Source organism: Diuraphis noxia, unplaced genomic scaffold (assembly GCF_037042655.1).
Source record: "Diuraphis noxia isolate RWA-SAM2 unplaced genomic scaffold, SU_Dnox_SAM2 contig0004, whole genome shotgun sequence".
NCBI classification, from domain to species: Eukaryota; Metazoa; Arthropoda; class Insecta; order Hemiptera; family Aphididae; genus Diuraphis; species Diuraphis noxia.
The window spans coordinates 49,213,892-49,233,909 of NW_028301714.1; the positions used below are offsets into that span (position 1 = coordinate 49,213,892).

The 20,018-nt window shown below is 26.5% G+C and overlaps 1 protein-coding gene and 1 long non-coding RNA gene across 2 annotated transcripts; one reads left to right on the plus strand and one right to left on the minus strand.

Annotated features, from left to right (window-relative positions):
• Nucleotides 1–376: 376 nt before the first annotated feature.
• LOC149056147 (uncharacterized) lies at nucleotides 377–777 on the minus strand. The gene is made up of 2 exons (XR_016191761.1): nucleotides 617–777; nucleotides 377–548 (listed from the first exon to the last, which is right to left on the minus strand). It is a non-coding gene; the product is annotated as an uncharacterized LOC149056147 (long non-coding RNA).
• Nucleotides 778–9,004: 8,227 nt separating this feature from the next.
• Ack (activated Cdc42 kinase) lies at nucleotides 9,005–19,257 on the plus strand. The gene is made up of 11 exons (XM_015510919.2): nucleotides 9,005–9,474; nucleotides 13,435–13,556; nucleotides 13,666–13,928; nucleotides 13,993–14,184; nucleotides 15,129–15,351; nucleotides 15,444–15,746; nucleotides 15,816–16,054; nucleotides 16,127–16,674; nucleotides 16,745–17,439; nucleotides 17,799–17,935; nucleotides 18,022–19,257. Exons 2-11 carry the CDS (start codon nucleotides 13,449–13,451, stop codon nucleotides 18,116–18,118), a joined length of 2,805 nt encoding a protein of 934 aa, XP_015366405.2. The 5' UTR covers nucleotides 9,005–9,474; nucleotides 13,435–13,448; the 3' UTR covers nucleotides 18,119–19,257.
• Nucleotides 19,258–20,018: the final 761 nt, after the last annotated feature.

Here is a 20,018-nt window from a genome sequence, read left to right on the forward strand (position 1 = left end):
ATTATTGATATTCAAATAATTCGACATTATCCCAAAACCCACAAAAAATATTTAGCGATTTAGCATAGACCTTATACTTATAGACCATAGACGGAACATCCTTATCCTACCCAGTGTACTGGTACGGTCATGAGAAGTTGAGATGCAGTGTTGCCCATTCTTCGAAACAAAATTATTATTTTTAATGTCCACACAATAACTATTGTGATAATATTGGCACGCGAAAAACAACTACTGCGGACTGTGACTGCCTTAAAATTAAAACTCTACTACCTATATACTATGATAGTATTATTCTATGAACTGCCTACAACTCAGGCTAGTGCTTAACTGAGAATCGAACACTGGAATGGTATAGAAATAAAAAAACAAAATGTTGTACTAAAAAGTTAAGAATTTATTCATGTAATCAAGACTTAAACACAAAAAGGTAATTAAATATCATTGTGGGCCTAGGATGTATTATATTATGTTTGTACATTAAAAAGTTAATAAAATAATTATATTGTGCGACCAATGACCTTTATAGTCCTTGTTCTTTAGGAAATCTAAAAAGACAATTTTTGGCATATTGTTGGTTAAATTACATAATAATAGTTCTAAAATATCAACTTACGAGTGAAATGAAACACCAGAATTTACAATTTCTGGTTTGTTGCAAACAATACATTTTCGACCCATGTTGTTATTAAATCATATTTCAAACGACAAAAAGTTCAAAAAATAAAACAACAGCCCACACTCCACAGGTGGAATGATAACAGCAATCGTACAATATTATTGCATAGACCGTATAAGGTCAATGAATATTTGTACAATAAATTGATATGGATTTTTATCGTGCGTCGCTAGTGCGCATGTGCCAAGTGCTTCGGTGCTTCGTGGGACGCAGCATATCGTCAACATGAGTAACTACTATATGTTCCGTCTATAAGTATAAGGTCTATGCGATTTAGCCACTCGTATCAGAAAATCCCCTCGATAACTGAAATAGAGCTGGAGAAGAGATTTTCTTTATGAATACAATTTTAATAAATAAATAGATAAGATAAAATAGAGAGAAAAAAAATAAGCGGGTAAGACGTGGATGTCGCTCTGCTGTACTGTATAGGTTACTGTAATGGATGGGATTAAATTTGAATGGAATGATAGGTATCATTGTATACGAAAAACGATTCTGAACGGAGATGATTTGTCAGTCTAGGTTCTAGAATATATTATATTTAAATATTGTCATATATTCTATTTTGAATCAAATATTTTATTTTTCAATTAAGACGCATTTTGCATATGGCATGGTTAATCAATTAGTGTAGTTATCAATTTATCATGTAGTTATCATAATTCATAATACCTTATATTATCATAGATATACGAATACCTGGTTTGAGGATAAATCGTTATCATTAGGTACGCGATTTCATAAAAATTTAAAACTCAAACGCTCAAAACATTTTTCCTATAATGACGCTTCAAATTTTCTCTATAGCTATTTGAAGCAAAACTTATGGAAAACTTGGTGTTAAATTTTATAACCTTAGATATAAATACAAACAATATTATGAATTTTGAACTACAAAATAATTTGCAAATATTCATGGTTTTGACGAATTTTTGTCAATATTTGAAATAATGCTAATAAAAATTTTATTTGAATTTCCGGTGGACATTTTTTTTTTGTGATAAAGATTGACAAATTTGTAAGGAACCTTGTATTAAATTTTCAAAGCTTAGATTTAAAAAGAAAATTTTTTATGAATTTCTAGCTTAAAATAATTTGCGAATTTTCGTAATTTTTACGTATTTAGACAAAATTTGAACTTTAAATGCTTGTAAAAAAAATGTGACCATACATTTCTTGATTTTTCAACTGCTATTGTAAAAATATTTTAGGAGCCTTGTATTAAATTTTCAAATCTTAGGTATAAAAGGAAAATTTTTTATGAATTTCTAGAATAAAATAATTTACGAATTTTCGTGATTTTTACGTATGTTGTCAAAATTAAAATTTGAATGCATGTAAAAAAAAAATGTGGCTATATATTTCTTTTATTTTTCAACTGCTATTGCAAAACTATGTTATGAACCTTGTATTAAATTCTCAAATCTTAGAATTAAAAAGAAAAACTTTTATGAATTTTGATCTAAGATAATTTGAACATTGCCGTAATTTTTATGTATTTAGTCAAAATTTGAACTGTAAATGCTTATAAAAAAAATGTGTGACTATATATTTCTTTTATTTTTCAAATGCTATTGTAAAATTATTTTAGTAGCCTTGTATAAAATTTTCAAATCTTAGGTATAAAAGGTAAAGTTGTTATGAATTTCTTGGATAAAATAATTTACGTAATTTTTGTAATTTTTACGTATGTTGTAAAAATTAAAATTTGAATACATGTAAAAAAAAAATTGTGCCTATACATTTATTTTATTTTTGAACTGCTATTGTAAAAATATATTATGAGCGTTGTATTAAATTCTCAAATCTTAGAATTAAAAAGAAAAACTTTTATGAATTTCGATCTAAGATAATTTGAAAATTGCCGTAAATTTTACGTATTAAGTCAATATTTGAACTTCAAATGCTAATAAAAAAAAATCGTGCCTATGTATTTTTATAAATTTTTAATCACTATAAGAATAACTTATGAGGAACTTTGTATTAAATTTTCAAGTATTTTGATAGAGCCATAAAAAATGATTTTTCAACTTCAAAATTACTTGCAAATTTTCGCGTTTTCGACAGATTTCGTAAAATTTTGAACTGTAAACGCTTATTAAAAAAAATTGTGACTTACGATATTTAATTTTTTTTTAGCTACAATAAGAACAACTCATAAGGAACCGTGTATTAAATTTTCAAGTTTTTTTGGTCATCCAACATTTTTTTACCGACACTTCAAAAAAAAATTCTCAAAAAAATCGAAAATTTCAGTGGTCTATAAATAACTCAAAAAAAGTTGAAAATTTTTGAAAATTAAACTGTATATAGATATCATTAACATTAACATTTGGTGAAAATCTCAAGTATTTACAGTGATTAGTTTTTGAATTACAACCATATAAAAATATCGATTTGGTCGAAAACTGGTTTTGCGTAAAAATTCCCTTTTTTCTGTCATTTTTTCTTGTTTTTCTCGATTTTTTTGAAAACTGTTGGAAAATGTTTACTTTTGATCTCTATAATGCACCAAGGATCTTCAAATTTACATCCGAAACCACCCCCTAAAGTTTGAAATCGAAGCATTATTTCGACTAGTTATGCTGTACACAGACACAAAAAAAAAACACACATCATTGTAAAATCAATACGTCATTCATCACTTCGTTCAGAATCTAAAAAACATAATTTTTATCTAAAATAGGAGTTGCTCTGGATGAACGATTTCCTCATTCAAGCCATCTGCTTCATTATCTTATATATATTGTATCACATATTCACATTTACTCACTGTGCATACTAGCTAGTGTCGATTATTTGTATACATTTTTTTTTTATTTTTAAATGAAATATACAATACATGCCCATAAAAATATGTGATATACTGCGATATATAAGTAATTTACACGATGTACTAACGGCTATACTACTAATTTTTAGATTCTGAACGAAGTGGATGAATGATGTATTGATTTTACAATGATGTGTGTTTTTTTTTAAATTTAATTTAATACACGGTTCCTTATGAGTTGTTCTTATTGTAGCTAAAAAAAATTAAATATCGTAAGTCACAATTTTTTTTAATAAGCGTTTACAGTTCAAAATTTACGAAATCTGTCGAAAACGCGAAAATTTTCAAGTAATTTTGAAGTTGAAAAATCATTTTTTATGGCTCTATCAAAATACTTGAAAATTTAATACAAAGTTCCTCATAAGTTATTCTTATAGTGATTAAAAAATTATAAGAATACATAGGCACATTTTTTTTTTAAATTAGTATTTGAAGTTTAAATATTGGCAAAAATTCGTCAAAACCATGAATATTTGCAAATTAGTTTTAAGTTGAAAAATCATAAAATTTTTTTGCGTTTATAACTAAGGATTAAAAATACAAAACTAAGTTTTCCATAAGTTTTCCTTCAAGTAGCTATAGAGAAAACTCGAAGCATCATTATAGGAAAAAATTTATGTGCGTTTGAATTTTAAATTTTTACGAAATAGCGTAACGATAACGATTTATCCTCAAACGATTTTAAACATTTGTTATTATTCAAAAAGTATAAGTCATAGATACTTGAAAAATTTTAACAGTTATTTAGATTGGCATTTTCTTTACATGATTTAATTTTCAAAATATTTTGACTTTTTTTGAGGTATTTATAAACAACTGAAATTTTCAATTTTTCTGAAAATTTTTTTTTGAAGTGTCGATAAAATTTTTATGGCTCTATCAAAATACTTGAAAATTTAATGCAAAGTTCCTCATAAGTTATTCTTATAGTGTTAAAAAAAATATAAAAATACATAGGCACGATTTTTTTTTTATTAGCATTTGAAGTTCAAATATTGACTTAATACGTAAAAATTACGGCAATTTTCAAATTATCTTAGATCGAAATTCATAAAAGTTTTTCTTTTTAATTCTAAGATTTGAGAATTTAATACAAGGCTCATAATATATTTTTACAATAGCAGTTGAAAAATAAAATAAATGTATAGCCACATTTTTTTTTTTACATGTATTCAAATTTTAATTTTGACAACATACGTAAAAATCACAAAAATTCGTAAATTATTTTATCCTAGAAATTCATAAAAAATTTTCCTTTTATACCTAAGATTTGAAAATTTTATACAAGACTCCTAAAATATTTTTACAAAAGCATTTGAAAAATAAAAGAAATATATAGTCACACATTTTTTTATAAGCATTTAAATTTTAATTCTGACAACATACGTAAAAATCACGAAAATTCGCAAATTATTATAAGCTAGAAATTCATAAAAAAATTTCTTTTTAAATTTAAGATTTGAAAATTTAATACAAGATTCCTTTCAAATTTGTCAAACTTTAATCACAAAAAAAATGTCCACCGGAAATTCAAATTAAATTTTTATTAGCATTTGAATTTCAAATATTGACAAAAATTTGTCAAAACCATGAATATTTGCAAATTATTTTGTAGTTCAAAATTCATAATATTGTTTGTATTTATATCTAAGGTTATAAAATTTAACACCAAGTTTTCCACAAGTTTTGCTTCAAATAGCTATAGAGAAAATTTGAAGCGTCATTATAGGAAAAATGTTTTGAGCGTTTGAGTTTTAAATTTTTATGAAATCGCGTAATGATAACGATTTATCCTCAAACCAGGTATTCGTATATCTATGATAATATAAGGTATTATGAATTTTGATAACTACACTAATTGATTAACCATGCCATATGCAAAATGCGTCTTAATTGAAAAATAAAATATTTGTTTCAAAATAGAATATATTATGACAATATTTAAATATAATATAATATAATATTATATTGTATTATAATATAATTTCCTAGACTGACAAATCATCTCCGTTCAGAATCGTTTTTCGTATACAATGATACCTATCATTGCATTCAAATTTAATCCCATCCATTACAGTAACCTACAGTACAGCAGAGCGACATCTACGACTTACCCGCTTTTTTATTTCGTACTTATTAAATCGCCATGAAGCGCCGTTTAACAAAAATATCACTTTTAAGATTTTAAATATTTAAAAAACTAAACGTCATATAGAAATTCTGATTCTTGCGTCATCTTAAACACACAAAACCTCACATTTATACGTAAATTAACTTTCAAAAATAAAATGTTTAGGTGGGTAAATCGTTGTGAGAAGTGAGGAACTTTTACACGTATATGATTGGCGATTACGAAGAGTAGGGCCCAATGACGTCACGCGGCTTTTTTACATTTTATAATATCTCTTAAAGTAATAATATTTTTTGCATCAGATTTTCACTAAATCATTTCATATAGCCATATCTACAATAATTTAACATTTAAAAATAATCTAAATATTTTTTTTTTGTGTTGTGTGCTCCTTATTTTTAACGATTTTTATTATTTCGTTGTAATTTAAAAATATTAATCATGAATAATTATACAGTACATTATTATATTTCATACACACAATAAAAATGTAAAATTCAATTTTTTAGGAAAAAAATTAATTTAACCAAATATAGTACCTAGTAATGCTTATTATAATTGTATTATTAATGATTATATAATAAATTAAATTAACCTTTTAATACTTATTAATAAAAATAACTAATATTATAGACTGACACAAGCACGCCCGCAGGATAAAATCCCACCAGGGGCAAGATCAAAATTCTAAAACTAAATCAAAAAGATTATTTTAAATTTTAATATATTTTTAGTGTTTTCATTCTAAAATAGCATAACCTAAATAGAAGAAAAAATCAAAATTATATGTCATCACATAAGTCATTAAGTCCCTTATATGTGTAGGTTTACAATACATTTTTAAATTTTTAAATACATGTTAATGTAGATGTTACAAATTAATTATATTTATATTAATTATCAGATTAAAGTTGTATGCGTCTTGGTTGTAACAAAATGATAGTAAAACTTCTTCAATAATTTTTTGTTTTTGCTTTTTAACAATGTCTTTAATATGCGTGGCATTAAACTAACAATAGTTTTAAAATATTCCCAGGAGGGGCAATGGCCCCTTTGCCCCCCCTGCGGGCGCCCTTGAACTGACAGATCGTCTTCGCTCAGAATTGTTTTTAATATTCAATGATTTTATGTCATTGAATTCAAATTTAACACATCCATCACAGTACAGTAACATGACATTAATAACTCTAATAACTAACTTTAATATAGACGCCTACGCCACCTACATCAGAGCGTTACTAAATTACCAGCTTATTACTTTTGACTCCTTCCTCACGAAGTACGATTATTTTCCAAACATCAGGAAAAATACTGGGGGAAAAGTTAAAGCATATTTACCTTTTCACCCAAAAGGTGAAGCAAATGCAATTTGCATAAAAACAAAAAGGATATAATCTTTTTAAGGAGGATAAAAGGAGACCAAATCGGGTACCAAAAAACTCAGATTCATAGTTTAGCTCTTTCTGTCAAAGAGAAATGAATTATGGGTACAATTTTTATTAGGAGTACAATTATTAATATAAATTAGGTACAAAAAACTAAGTTGGACTGACACTCTGATGTATACCTAGTATAAAATAAATAATAAATAATAATATATAATAACTTATATGAAATGTCAGTTGCCACTTGCCAGTACGACTCCAGTAGTCAGTACTCATTACCCATCAAAATTATAATATTAACAACATTAATTTGTTCATGCAGCTGTGTAGGCGTTCATGCATTTTTTCCCTTTGTGTTTCTAACCACTATTTTAAATTTAAGCGAAAATAATAAGAATCGTGTTATCGTGATTTTTTTTTTCCACAATAATCAAAAATTATTTCAAATTTCAACCGTAGTTCAACTTAATCTGGTCTCTGAAGTAAATCTTACGTATCGCTCCCCGTTAGTCGTTGTCGGCCACAAACTATATAGGTGTTCAACTATTCAATAGTGTTGTAAAGTATTTGAATACTTAGAATGTATTTAAATACTTTTATACGAGTAGTTTTATAGTATTTAGAATACTTTTTAAATACTTTTTGGATTAGGTATTTGGAAAGTATTTTAAATATTTTCTTGGACGTATTTGTATTTGAAAATCAAATACTTTTATACAAATACTTTTGAGAATTCAAGCACGAATTTTTCGTCAATTGTCACATATTTTTAAAATTTTTTTTTTAATTGCTATAGTATTTTGTTTATAATATTCTTTCGTTCATAAATTTCGAAAGTCCGGTTTATTATTGCCGATGTCTGGTTTGTTTGTGAATGTGATTATTACAAAATTTCAATATTTTATAAACAATTGTGTTTACTTAATAATTAAAGAATCAAAGAATTATTGCTATAATATAACAAGTTTATTTATTTTAATTTTTCAGTGTACATTTAAGAAAATGGTACAAATATTAATTCTAATAATACTACCTAATTGAATGTAACATGACAATTTTAAATTAGCGTTTAGCAATTAGAAAATTTAAATATAAATAAATTAAATAAATAATATTAATTTGGTGAACCGACTAGTAGAAAAGTAAAATAAAAAAAGTATTTGAAAAGTATTAAAATACATTCCAAGTATTTGTATCTTAAATACTTTTTTTTTAAAGTAGGTATTTGAAATACTTTCTAATTAATGTATGAATTTGTATCTGTATTTAAATAAAATATCAAAAGCATCTTTTACAATACTGCTATTCAAGTAATCAATCAACTATTCAACTGCTGCATGTAGCCCGTTTATTTCATAGTTTATACGCGTAGACAAAACGGTACAATGATTCGTCCTTAACGCGATTGATTTCCTGTCATTTATCTACATCATACATCCGCATTACGCACTCTGGACAAAACATACGTATCACGTATTCAACATTTACGTATGCCGTGTACACTGTACAGCTGTATGTTGTATAGTGTATACATTATTTTTAAGATAGGTATATAAGGTATATCTAAGATTGTTGTTGTATCCGTCGAATCCCCGATACTCGTATAGTTTTATAATAGTAATATATAACATCCCGATTCCCGAAATTCAAGACAATAATTTATTGTTTAATGTTTGGGCTATTTTTTTTTTATAGTGTCAAGGTGGTAGGTGCGTCTTACCCATACCCTGCAATATTATCGTACCCGTATAGGTTAGCATTATGCCACTATATATTGTCTATTATACTATTATACTCGTAAAATATTAGGTATCGTGAATCGTGATGCCAATTATACACTAAAGTTGCCCACTGTTTATCGATATTGAACATCGAAATCGCTCGATTGTTGGTAGTTATCAACTCCGATGTTGCAGTAAGTTGCCTAGTCTCGCCTGCAAGGCTGCAACGCCTGCAACCACTAACCCGTTACTCGTCAACCGTTGCCACAAGACGTCCACAGGCTGCAATATTATAGTTAGTAGTTACTACAGCTGCTGCTACTACTGCTGCTCCTGGTGTCTACAAATCCTATTGTAATAACATTATTATTATTGTACCTATCGCGTACTGGAGTAACCGATACTAAAATGCGCCGTTCAACTGTATCAGCAACAATATTTTAATTTAATCGAGTTGTCTGTGGGCCGTGACGGACTATAGTACTCTAGTACTCTACTAATGTCCGCATCGGTCGACAACAACATAACACAATCGTTGTTAGAGACCGTTTCATAATAATATTACTGATTGAAGATTGTTGTTATTAACTATATAATATTTATACGTATGAATAATCGTCCTGTGACAAAGATTTTTTCCAAATGCCGTTGAAGATGTTCGACTCATCAAACCTCCATTGTTACGATAATTTGTTAGCTGTACAATTAATTGTCTAAAACTGGTACGTATTGACTCATTATTATAAAATATAATATGTATTGACGAATTGTATTTCTTATTAATGTTGGTGTGAGCTTATTATCACTTTTAATTTGTTTATGTCGACTTTTGATTTGTCTTCTGAAAGTTTTACTTTATAAATCGATTAATTTGTCCCTCATTAGACTTAGACACACTATGTAGAAGTGTTGAAATTAAATTACTTAACATGGGCACAATTTGCATTGGTAATAAGATATTATATTATCTATTGCATAATCATTGATAATAAATTAAATTTACTATAGAAAAATCAATTTTCCTATAAAGAACATGAATAAAATAAAAAGGTATGAAGATATCAATTAGCGCAACCAGACATTTTTCATAGGGGGGTCTGACAAGATAAACAATCCCGTAAACAATCTTAATTTGTATAAACAATAAGTATATGCCGTGGTGGTGGGGGGGTTTGAACCCGGAGTTCACCCCCTGGATGTATGTATGTTATAAGCATTTATTAGTTTTATAATATCTTAGGTTGATACATGAGCATACTTTAATTTAAGTATCCATTGGTACCTACATATTAAATTAAAAAAATATTCAATAAATCATCTATGAGATAAGATGCTTTTTGGACACTTGAAAGGGTAAAGAAAAATAAGAAGTTGAATATATGGTTACCTAATTTGAATCATATAAGGTATATAAATAATTACAATAATATTTATTATGGATTTAATCTAATTTACTTTATTTAAGCATACCTATTACCTGTTACAATATTATATTTTAATTGAGTTGTTATTTAAAGTCTATTATTTAACGAAAATATAGTAAAAAAAACACATACAATATCATTTTTAGAATGAAGTTATCTATGTTTTATATCGCATTGAAGGCATAAAAATTATAAAAAGTATAGTAGCATTTTATAAGTGTTATATGTCTGAGCCATAGAATTTGAGTGTCATAATAAGGTTGCATATTTTGATTGAGAACGTAGATAGTATGGTAAAGGCCTTGACATAAAAGCTTCAAAAGCCTAGTTTTACTACAAGCCTTATTAGTTATATTAATACTATATTTTTATTTACCATAGAACTATGTACAATTAAATATTTAAAATTATTGCATTAAGTAGGTAGATAGCAATTCATCTAGTTAACTAATCATTCATTTTGTAAAATTAGTTACATTAGAATCATTATCCTAAATTGAACTCATATAAAATTTAAAAAATCTATAAACATTAATTTTAATTGCTCATTAGTATTTTTTTTAAGTATTCTGTAAATTCTATGAGTTATTTGAAAAAAAAACATATTAAAAAATAAGTGAATAAATTATAAAAGCTTTTGTATCCTGCCTTAAATATTGTTACTAATTATAGGTACTAAATTAATTCTAATAAGATTGTTGTAAGTACCTGTATATATTTTTATATTGGCACTTTTCTGATTTAAATAACATTTCCTTGTATTATAAATTATAACTACATTAATTCTTATTCTTATTATGTCTTGCTGATAATATTTTTTATTTTACATGGTTTGATTTAATGTATTGTAGCAAAACAATTTAAATTGGGTAGCCATACTTTATTTTTGTAGAATTTTTACTTATATTATATCTTTAATATGATTTTTTTCGTATTATTATCACATCACTTCTTTACATGTTAATAGTTATAAATTAGTTTTTTTATATCTTGATCAAATATTTAGTGAAACAACATACAAAAAAATTAAGTTGGCTTTACTTCCAATCATTTTTTGATTGAAAAAGGTATAACTGATATTAAGCTTTATGTACAGCACACTAATATCAGGTTTGGGCAAGATACTCAAAAAGAAGTATTGAGATACTTGATACAAGATATTTTACTTTGGAGTAGTGCGATTAAAGATACTAGATACATTTTAATAAAAGTAGTCGCTGGATTTTTAAAAAATTATGGGGATGGGCACTTCATTAAGTAATTATAATGACAAATAAAAAAATAACAATTGACACTTATTCAGTAATAATAATAATACATTAGTAATAAAACACCTACTTTATTGCGAAAGGTATACACTATAACGTAGTAACTATTAGGTACACTACCTATTATACTAAATTACGGATATCTAATAAGATACAGATGTAAAGTCCAATTCAATGTGTGTGTGTCACAGATATATATGTATAGTATACAATATACATCACATAAATAACTACATTTTATGATTTATTGGTACTGGGTTGAAAAATTATTTCCAACAACCTACAATATTAAATAAAAATATTAATTTCTAGATTAATAATAATTATTATTATTATTACTATATATTTTTAATTGTTATTTTAATAATAAAATCAGAATTTTATCTTGTATCGCATCATAAATTATTTTATGAAATACTAGATACATTTACTAAAAATATATTGCGATACAAGATACAATAGTATCTAAGATACTGCCCAACCCTGACTAATATAATATTATGTACTATTGAATTATAAATACTTAATAGATTTTGTGTGATATCTATCAAAAAGATATTGTACCTAGGCGGTTAAGTATCTATTTGTTAGTATTTTAACATGATACTTGAGAAAGGTATATTATATTAAGGTTGTAGATATCATACATAGTTATTCATTTTTGTTATGTAGTTGTAGTAGGTATTAACAATTATGTTTTATACATTTCAAAATAATTTAATTTTATAAGAGTTCATCTTAAATGTTACATTTAAGTATTTAACTCAAAATAATTTTTATATCTCTTATAATATTGAAGTGTGCCTTTTAATTTGCATGATATAAAAAAATATGGATCTTAATTTTAAATTCTACATTTTATAATTATTTTGTTTACATTAGTATAGAAATTCTTTTAAATAAATATATCTATATTTTTTAATAACTCAATTAAGTAAAAAAATTTCATAATAACAATACTCTAAATGTTTCTCATAGATTTTATTTCAATTTTTCACAGACATAATTAAATTATTTAAAATTATTCTATTACAAAATTGTATGTTATATGTTTATATTAAATTTTATATTTTAATAGTTAATAGTGTTCCATGACTATCTGTTGGTTTTTATTTAAATTATGACATTTTTATCTTATAAATGGATTACATATCAACATTTATAATAGCTTTCTAGTTAATGTTAATAGCTTAGTATTATAATTGGTTAAGATTCAGGAAAGTGCTAGATATGGTCCAGTTGCTATAATAGTAGTATGACAGGTTGCTAACAGTGTTATATTTTTTGTATTATTTTCTCCTTGTTAGTGTTGCCATATTCTATTTTACTTAAGCTAAGACTAACATTTTTATGTAGTTTTCATTCGAAGGAATCTAACCACTCATCCACGGTCAACCACCTGTTGCAACATTCTATTTTTTTATTACTGTAGTAGCACACATCACACATTATGGTCAGTATTCACAACATATGTTTAAAAGAAAACGTTAACTCAAGTAAAACTTGTTACAAAGTAAAATGAGTAACTGATAAAGTAATCAATTACTGATATGTGATAATAAAATTGAAAGCAAAGAACATAATACTTGACAATAATTATTACGAAGTCGGAAAAATTATTTTAAAATTGAGTTTGTAATTAAATCAAGTAGTTATCTTTATTATAAATTGTTCATCTAAACAATACCTACTGTTTTTCTACTATAAATGTTTAGTAAAGGATAATATGATTTTTAATTTTATTGAAATTATTAAAGTTTGGTTTTGGGACAATAGATTGTCCCAAAATTCTTAATTGTGACTACGAGACACTATATTTAAAACCTGTAATGTTTTGGCAAAACCAAGACATATGGCACTCATACTCTTTGTAGATTGTGTTTTTCACATATATACCATACATTAAGATCATTAAAAGATTGTATTTAATTATTTTGTAAGTTGTAGTACAAATTTATTACTTGGTTGATTTTTCTTCTGCTTTTTGAAGGATGTTAATTTTACATGAAAATGGCGCTAACTGAAGATGGAGATGATAAAGAATGGCTTCAAAGCCTTTTGTTGGATGTACAACTTGAACACTTCTTTAATCGAATCATTGATGAACTGCAAGTGAGTTAAAAAATATCAACAATTTTCTTATAAGTCATTGTTTTTTAAATTATTATGATTTATGAGTATTAAATAATAGGTATTAATCATATTTCTTATATCTGTTCAGATAACCAGATTAACTCACTTTGAGTATGTTAAACCAGAAGATTTGGAAAATATTGGTATTAGTAAACCAGCAGCTCGAAGGTTATTGGAGGCTGTAAAAAAACGTAAAGGTGCTGAGCGAAGAAATAAAATTTTGTCTATTTTGGGTGGAACACAAGCAAACAAACATTCGACAGGAACACTAAAAAAAAATACGTCTTCAACTGAATCTGCTCAACCATCAGCTCTGTCTCTTACTTGTTTAATCCTTGAAAAGGATATAAAGTAAATATTACTTTATCTTATTGTTTAACTATGAATTTATGCATATTAATTATAACGGTTACAGGTTATCTGAAAAAATTGGTGATGGTTCTTTTGGAATCGTGAGTCGTGGAGAATGGACCACTTCAACTGGACGTGTTATTCAAGTTGCTGTCAAGATTTTAAAACAAGACGTACCATCATTGCCGCAAATGTTTGAAGATTTTGTCAAAGAAGTTCAAGCTATGCACACATTAGATCATGTGCATCTTATAAAGTACTTAATTATATAAACATGTAGTTAGTGAAAATTAATTTTTAATAATATTTGAGAGATAGAATATTAGGGTCATATATAGAGATTATATCTTAGGCACACATGACTTAGTGTAGGGTAATACTGTACTGCTGTCTTAAGCGAAAAAGCTGCAAGTTCCAAAAATATAAAATTAGTTAAATAAATAAATAATTGTGATATTCGGCTTGTGTAGATGAATATGCCATATGTTGGAAATATTACTACAAAAGTATATTTTAAGCAATATTCAAATAACTTAAATGCTGTAAATCATACTTACTAATCTATACAAAAACACTTTTTGCTCAAAATCATTCTACGGTAACTTACAGTGTTTTTACTTACTACTGCAGTATAGTATACAGTGAAACCTCTAAATACCGGACACTTTCGGTCGCTTAAACATCGTCCGCTATTTGGAGGTTTCCGCTATTAAGAGTGGAAATACAGTGATTACACATTTCACCTTTCCTAAAATTCTGTCCGTTATTTGGAGGTGTCCGTTAAAAGAGGTTTCACTGTAATCATAAAATTATTCTTTAATACAATAATAAAATATTATTTTTTTAAATGTGTGGAGTTTAGTTAACTATTTTAAAACTTAAATATCACCAATAAATATTGTATTATTAAGTATTATTGAGAAACTTTGTAATATTTATTGTTTTCTTCATTTTTTCAATGAACTTTTTGCATTTTCCATTAATTGTTCGTTTATATTGAATTGTCATCACCAAAAAGACTTAGATGTTAAAAAATGTTTATTACATATTTTATTGTATTAAACTATATTTTGATATTTTGATGAACCTTAATGTTTTATACTGATAAATTATTTAGTTTTAAAGTAATTTTACTTATCAGTACTTCTAATATAGATATGATTAAATTTTGTTACATTATATTAAAATTTGTATATTTAGGTTGTATGGAATCGTTTTAACTCAGCCAATGATGATGGTAACTGAACTAGCTCCTTTAGGTAGTCTTAGAGATTATTTAAGAAAACAATGTGGCCATATTATGATAACTGATTTGTGGGAGTATGCTCTACAAGTTGCAACTGGTATGGAGTATCTTGAGAAAAAAAGATGTATACATAGGGATTTAGCATGTCGAAATATATTGCTTACTACACCTCACCAGGTACTCCACTTATTTATTATTACTATAGGTATATATTTTATATATTAATGATCTTAATAATTAATAATAAATAATATTTTTATGTAACTTAGGTGAAAATTGGTGACTTTGGACTGATGCGATTATTACCAATGGAAGAAGATTGTTATGTTATGACTGAACGACGCAGAGTACCATTCCCCTGGTGTGCGCCAGAAAGTTTACGCACTAGGCAATTTTCACATGCTTCTGATACATGGATGTATGGTGTGGTACTTTGGGAAATGTTTACTGGCGGTGAAGAACCTTGGGCAGGTCTTGATGCTTCTCAAGTACTATTTAAACTTGTTAGAGAACGTCAGCGTCTAGAGCAACCAGAAGCATGTCCAATAAATTTATATAGATTAATGCAGCAGGTGAGAAACAATATTATAATATTCTTTCGTTAAATTTAAATTAAAAATATTTAATTATTTCCTTTGCAGTGTTGGATCCTAGACCCAGGTGAACGTCCAAGTTTTAAAAGCATAAGAAATTATTTAAAAAGTAACTCACCAAACATTGTCAAAGCTACATCAACCTTGGTATCCAATGAGTCTTGTGATGACTTAAGTAGATTGGAAATTGAAGTAGATGATCGAATTATTGTAATTGATGGACAACCTGATCATTTCTGGTGGAAAGGACAAAATTTGAGGACTTTTCAAATTGGATACTTTGCTAGGTAAAATATTATTTATATATCTTTGTAGTTACAGATAATTGTGATTAAAATTAAATTGATACATTTATGTAGGCGGTCAGTTGATCCAATGAGACGGAAAGCATCAGACGATATCAGCAAACCTCTTCGAAATTCTTTCATTCATACTGGCCATCATGGCGATGCTAGTGGAAAAAATTGGGGCTTTCATGATAAAATCGATCAAGTCTATTTGAATAATCCTATGGAGCCACCAGATTTATTAGGAGATCGTCCGAGAGTTATTGAAACTGGTCCTCCTATACTGCCAAGTCGAAAAAATACAAGTCCTAAAAAAAATTCAGACCTTGTTGAAAAAAATGTACGATCGAAAGCAGAAAAATCCAAAAACACTGTGCTTACATCTATACTTCCATCAAACAAACAATTCAACTACTCTAAGCTTACAGATGGTCGTAAAAGAAGCTTAAGACCGGCTCCTGGAAGACCTCCTGGTCCATTTCCTCGACTACCTAATGGTGAACAAGTTTTAGTTGATTTAGATGGATGTACACCACCACCAATAAATCATAATACTAGTAATTCTTCATCCATCAATTCAAATTTATCTATTCTCGATCAACCAATTGATGTAGCAGAAAGTAAGTATTTAGTTACATAATATACAAAATCAAATCTGTTGTCTCATTATTTTAATGTTTTATTTTTCAGCTGATAATTCTGAACCATTTAATTATAATCACACATATACAAATGTCAGTGGATTATTTTCTTCTGAACAACCTAGTGATCCATTTGATACTTCTATCTTTGAGACTACCACAGATGTCCAAAAACGTCCTTATTCTAATACACACATTTTAGAATCCAATGAGCCTATATTGACTAATACACCCAAACTTGATATGAACTTTATTGCTGAACTTGAAAAAAGTCTTGGTAATAAAGAAGCACAAACCAATACTAATAACCAAATTGTGTTGGCACCTCCTAATGTGGCTCCAAAAAAATTAAACACAGAGCTTTTAAATTCAGCTATTCCTAGACCTTCAAGTTCCATAAACAATAACACTAATGGTTCAAATACATCTAGTTATTATTCTACAACAGATCTTGATATGTCGCTATTTGTCTCTAAGTATGATTCAGATCCAATATATGCGGCCAATCTGAATATAGCAGAAAATAAAGTCAAAGAGTTGTGTATAAGTGATATAACATCACATAAAAATATCAACAATATGGCTTCCAATCATTATAGAAATGATGTATATTCAAACGTCAAGACTGATAATTTAACTGTTGCTTCTAATCATAGTTCACCATACTATAGTCCTCCAGTAGACTTGTCGAGGTACTATAGTCAAACACCCAACATGTATCAGATTGTTCCAGAACAAAATACGGTAAATAATGATGTAATAAGGATGTAATGATTATTTGTTTCCGTCTTACAAACATATGACATTGTAAATTTTTATTCAGTAGTTAATATTACAGTCAATTGGCGATTAAGGTTATTAATAATTTTAACTATAAGAATATTTTATCTGTGATTTATTATTTATTTTTAAGGTAATATTCTTAGCCTATACATTTGATAATAGGTCAGTATACTTCAAACTTAATACCCACAACACAAAATAAATTCTGCTGAATGCAAATTTACTTTGTTCTACATATTTTGTAAGAAGGAGACAACAAATGAGATATCATATGTAAAAAATAATTATATCTAGTTGTTATTATTATTTATATTTTTTAGCCTGATTCTTCTGTATCTCAGCTTTGTAGTTATTTTAATAATACAGTGACTGAAGAAGAATGTTTAGATGCTTTAGAAGCAACATGTTGGAATTTCCAGGAGAGTGTAAAATATCTAAAAATTAATAATCTTTTAAGGTAAGTGAATGAATTATAAGAATGGACACATACATTTAAGAGAACTGTTTAATGAACAAATGTTATTGATTTACTGGTATGTTTAGATTAGGAATGGCATCCAGAGAAGCTTGTATTATTGCTCTTAACGACTGTAATTGGAATGTGGAAGAAGCTGCTTCCACGCTATGTGATACTGTTTGAACCTACCAGTTTCTCCTCCTATAACAAGGAACAAATTTTTATTTTTCCCTAAGAGAAATGTTTATTACTGAATTGTTCAATTTTTAAAGTTAGTTTATATATTTTAAAATTAAGTATACCTGTGATAAAATTTATTTCCATATTAGGTACCTATTTAGCCATATAAAAGTATAATTCTAAATTACACCAAAGTTGTATTATCGTTTTAGATAAATGTATAAAAATCAAAATGTTAAGCATCACAGAAACTAATCTTAAGTTTTTATTAATTCATTTATTCTGTATTATTTTGTCAGTTAAATTCTCAAATAAGCTTTACTTTGTCTAAATGTTTTACAATAACATTCAATCTATAAACTCATTAGTATGTTAATAATTAATCTAATATAAAACATGGTACAAAAAAAGCTTAAATTAAATTGAACAAATATGAATTGCATAAATACTGTTAATCACATATGACATTTGTTGGGGTTTCTTAAAAAATTATCCGAATTTGCTCCTTACTTCAGTATTTCATTTTATACATAGATAGTTATAATCAATTTAATTAATTTGTTTAATATATAAATATTTCAACATGTCTAAGAGAACATTTTTTTTTTTGTGTATTATTATTTTTAGAACAAATTTATAAAACATGATTGAAAAATGCAAGTAAAATCTAGTGCAGTCAACAGTTAATTTACTGTATACATTATTGCTGTATAAATTAAGTATTTGTATACGTCTTAATTACCTTATTTTTTTCAGATTACCAGCGTGTTCTTTTTTTATTTTATTTTTTTTTTATATTCTCAGTATAATGTTTTTAATATTTAATCTAAAATAGCAACACTTTATTTATAATTTGTAATGTTTCAATTAAAAATATTGTTTTCATCTAGTTAAAAATCTACTCTTAATATTTATTTTTATAAGTTGTTGGCTTTTACTATTATACATTTTAATGATCAAAGTATTTAATATTGTTACTAATATTGACAACAATGTTTGTGATTTCACTATCCTTTCAATTTTAACAGATAGTATTATTTACCCTAATTTACCTTATAATTTTATTACTATAATTTGTTTATGTCCAAGTATCAACATTATAAATAATGTTAGATCTACTAAAATATATTTTATTAAAATTATTGTTATAATCTAGTTGTATTATTTGTAATTTGTCAAAGACATTCACACCATAAAATATTATTTAGTTATTACTTATGGCTAATATTGAATAATATAAAATAAGAATATAAATTATATTATTATAATTTATAGTTTTATATACATTTGTAATAAGTATTTATGTTAAATTAATATGATTAAAAATAAATCTATTTCCTATTTCAGTTAATGATAAAATTATTGTTTAAAAACACATTATAATAATTTAAAGTTATATAGAAATTATTTTATTTTATTTTTTTCATTGTTATAGATTATTACAAAATTCTATAAACTTGTTTAGTTTCGTATAATAGATACTTGTACCGCAATTGGTTTTGACACTTGACGTTTTGTAGGTGGTCGAATTTAATATCATTAAATCCTCCCACAGGGTTAAGAGTATTTTCATATATAACTTATAGCAGCGGTCCTCAAACTTATTTAATTGTAGAGCCTTTATGTTGCTTAGGAAATTATACGGAGACCCTAACATGTTGAATTCTCAAAAATATATGCAACATATAAAAAATGATGCATTAAAAGTTTGCTTATCAATTTGTTTCTTTATATTATTTAATTATTATAATCATAAATAAGTATTTATAATCCATGATGATATACAATTAATTACAATCAGCTGATTGTTCATCTACATGACTATAAATACGAATATTGTTGTTCTAAACAAATGGGTCCGCTGATAGCATGACTCAATAAAATAAATAGGTAAGATCACGAC